Below are 3,292 nucleotides of genomic sequence, written 5' to 3'. Positions count from 1 at the left end.
CAAGCATTTTGCTGATTTTCAGCAGTTTAGGAAAAAATTATGAATCGCAGTTAATGAAGTTACATATTCAAAAACTTAAGGAAACCTTTACTACATTTGTTTTCTGCGCTTAGGTGCCATCTATCAATAAAGAGTGAACTACTAGCATCTAATAGTGACACTGCAGGAGGAGCGCGATAGCGCTCCCAGCACTTTTGGCAAAAGACAGGAGGAACGCAATCGCGCTCCCTGGCACTCTAGGGGTTAACTAAGATTGCTTCTAATCCTAAAAAATAATAATAATACAATAATGGGTCAACATTTATTGAGCACTCACTACATGCTAGGCACCTTGCTAATTCTCTACATCAAGTATTTCATTCTTACAACAGACCTATGGAATGTAAATATTTTTAGCATTCCGTAGCTAGGGAAACTAAGGCACAGAGCAGTGCCACCATTGAAGTCGCTGTTCTCTGAACTACCTACCACGCTTCCTCCCTCGCTGAGCCAATTTTGCTCATCTTGGAAGAGCCTGCCAAATACATTTACTGTTGGAGCTTTCCCAACCATTCCAACCTCAGTCTCTCCCTCCTGGAAGTTCCTCAGTGCTCACTAACGGGACCACGGACTTAACTCTGTACTTTTGCATTGCTAGTTGATTTTCTGCTTATGTTCTTTTCTTTCCTTTGTTATTCTGAGTTTCTTGATGCCTGCAATAGTAGCTTAGGCCTTTTCTAAAAAATATTCATAATGACACCTAAGAGTGCTACACAGACACATGTAGGTACACACCATCTGAATAATTATTAGACTAAGAGTAATATAGTCTAGTTCACTGAGTGCTCACTATGGTTCAGACATTATCTGATTGTTTTATGTGGATAACGATTCTTGAGTTTTGAGAAGACGTTACTCTTAATGCATTTTTCTGACTTTGATCATTAATGTCAGGTAGCAGCCCATAGCCAAGGATAGTAAATTACATTTACAAAAAATTTTTTTGCAGGTAGAACTAAACTTTAGAAGCATGATTCCTCAGATATGTGAGGACTTTATTTCCAAGGGTGTGTAGCATGTACTTCTAATATCTCTCTCCATAAAAAAATATCTCCAGAATGGGGGAGTGCATGACACGTGTCACTAGTTTTCTTTTTTCAGTAAAACTGTTTCATTAATATTTGATCTTTTTAGAAGCTTTTCCTAAAGTGGTGCCTAAAAACATGGATTTACAGATCAGTTATTAGAATTCTGTATGTTGCTACAATAATTTCAAAAGAAAACATTGCCCTAATTAATAAATTAGGCTTCTTTACTTAAAGATGAAAAGAGGCCTTCTTAGGAAATATTAAACTTTTTCATATGCTTTTCTCCATAGACAATTCAAAGGAAGTTTGGAGACATAACGAACGAGGCAGTCAGCTTTCTTGGTGAGAGTCTGCAGCGTATTGGCACCAAATTTAAAAGTTCGTTGGAAGTGATGATGATGTGTTCGGAATGCCCAACAGTCTTTGTGGATGCGGAAACAGTAAGTTTTTACATGAGGGCTCATGATAAAGACTACATTTGAATGGTATCATTCAATAAATAGGCTAATTCAGAATTTTGAAGTGTAAAAGTCCATATTTTCCAACTTGCTTATAAATACATAGCAAAATACAATTCCAGTGTATTAGATGCGGTGACCTGTGGCTGTTTCTCATTCTGGCCCCTCCCTGCCCGCACCCTCCAGAGTTCTAGATAAGGAAGCTAACACGTCATGCTGTAGAGATGTCCACTTTTTTCATGATTCCTGAATAAAAGCGGGGAGGGGATGGTTAGACCTCCCCCGTTAAGAACAGGGCTCCTTGGTCTTCCCACCCTGTTTCCCAGCATAGTTGGACATGATGCATTAAGATATTTAAGGAAACTAAGGTTTAAGAAGCTCCAGAGGTGTTGCTTTCAAGGCAAATACTGGTCTGACATGCCATTCTTGCCCGAGCCAGCGTTTGACAGCGTTCGAAGGCCTGCTGGTCCTGCTGACATCCTGGGAATCCCACTGATGCTGCCTCGGTTCTGGTGAAAGGTCAGCCCTGAGGATGGGGCCGAGTGCAGGACGGGAACTGGCACCACGTTGGGCCACAGACCAGCCAACAGACATTCCATGACCCAGAAGTTGCCGGTCTCGTGACCATGACCAGAAATGGTAACCTGGATCAATGTTTTTGATTTGACAGCTGGTGTCGTGTGATTTGCTAGAAACACTCAAGTTCAGTGTCTTGGAGTTGCAAGAACACCTGGATACGTACAATGCCAAGAGAGAAGCAGCTGAGCAGGTCAGTCCCTTTTTACTGTGTGAAAAGAATACAGTGGGGCCTTGACTTACGAGTTTAATTCGTTCCAAGACCGAGCTCGTTAAGGAGCTCGTTAACTCAAATTACTCTATCAACTCAATGCAAAAAATCGGCCGAGAGACAGCCGGTATCCCAAAAAACTCGTTAGTCGGGACACTCGTAAGTCAAGGCCCCACTGTAGTTTGCTTTTTTCCACCCCTCCAATTTCTTGTATTTATTTTTTAAATTAAAATGATTGTTAATAAGATTATATAGCTTTCAAGGGTACATTTCCACGATACATGACCTGTATATGGCACCGTGTGCCCACCACCCAAAGACAAATGTCTTTCGTCACCTTATATTTGGCCCCCGTTACCCTATACTATCCCCCAGCACCCTTCCCTCTGGTAACCACCACACTGTTGTCTGTGTAAGTTTCAGTTTTCTATTCCACATATGAGTGAAATCATTTGATTCTCAGCTTTTTCTGATTGACTTATATCACTTAGCATAGTATTCTCAAGGTCCATCCATGTTGTCACAAATGGCAGTATTTCATCTTTTCCTATGCTGAGTAGTATTCCATAGTATAGATGTACCACACCTCTATCCAGTCCTCCATCACAGGACACTTTGGTTGTTTCCATGCCTTGGCCACTGTGAGTAATGCTGCAGTGAACATAGGGTTGCATATATCTTTGTGAATAAATGACTTCAAATTTTTCAGGTAGATGCCTAGGAGATTGCTGGTCACATGGTAATTCTGTTTTTTTTTGAGGAATCTCCATGCTGTTTTCCGTAGTGGCTCTACCAGTTTACATTCCCACCAGCAGTGAATGAGGGTTCCTTTTTCTCCACAACCTCTCCAACACTTGTTACTACCTGTCTTGTTGATAACAGCCATTCTAACAGGTGTGAGGTGGTGTTTCAATATAGTTTTGATTTGCATTTCCCTGATAGCTAGTGAAGCTGAGCATCTTTTCATATATCTGTTGGCC

At 41.0% G+C, this 3,292-nt stretch overlaps 1 protein-coding gene and 1 long non-coding RNA gene across 11 annotated transcripts in view; one reads left to right on the top strand and one right to left on the bottom strand.

The window, feature by feature from the left end:
- Positions 1–3,292, bottom strand: part of LOC111828387 — a 25,838-nt gene that overhangs the window by 9,392 nt on the left and 13,154 nt on the right. The gene's annotated exons all lie outside the window — the stretch shown is intronic.
- Positions 1–3,292, top strand: part of FRYL (FRY like transcription coactivator) — a 232,292-nt gene that overhangs the window by 216,698 nt on the left and 12,302 nt on the right. For all 10 annotated transcript variants that reach the window (XM_023764804.1, XM_023764802.1, XM_023764805.1 and 7 more), the window contains 2 exons: positions 1,358–1,507; positions 2,196–2,294. In XM_023764804.1, the coding sequence (XP_023620572.1) occupies positions 1,358–1,507; positions 2,196–2,294 (249 nt within the window). The remainder of the gene's footprint in view (positions 1–1,357; positions 1,508–2,195; positions 2,295–3,292) is intronic.

This window comes from Myotis lucifugus, unplaced genomic scaffold, assembly GCF_000147115.1.
Source record: "Myotis lucifugus unplaced genomic scaffold, Myoluc2.0 scaffold_349, whole genome shotgun sequence".
Lineage (NCBI taxonomy): Eukaryota > Metazoa > Chordata > Mammalia > Chiroptera > Vespertilionidae > Myotis > Myotis lucifugus.
The sequence above is the reverse complement of the archived record's forward strand: the minus strand, read 5'-3'. Positions and strand labels throughout refer to the sequence as shown.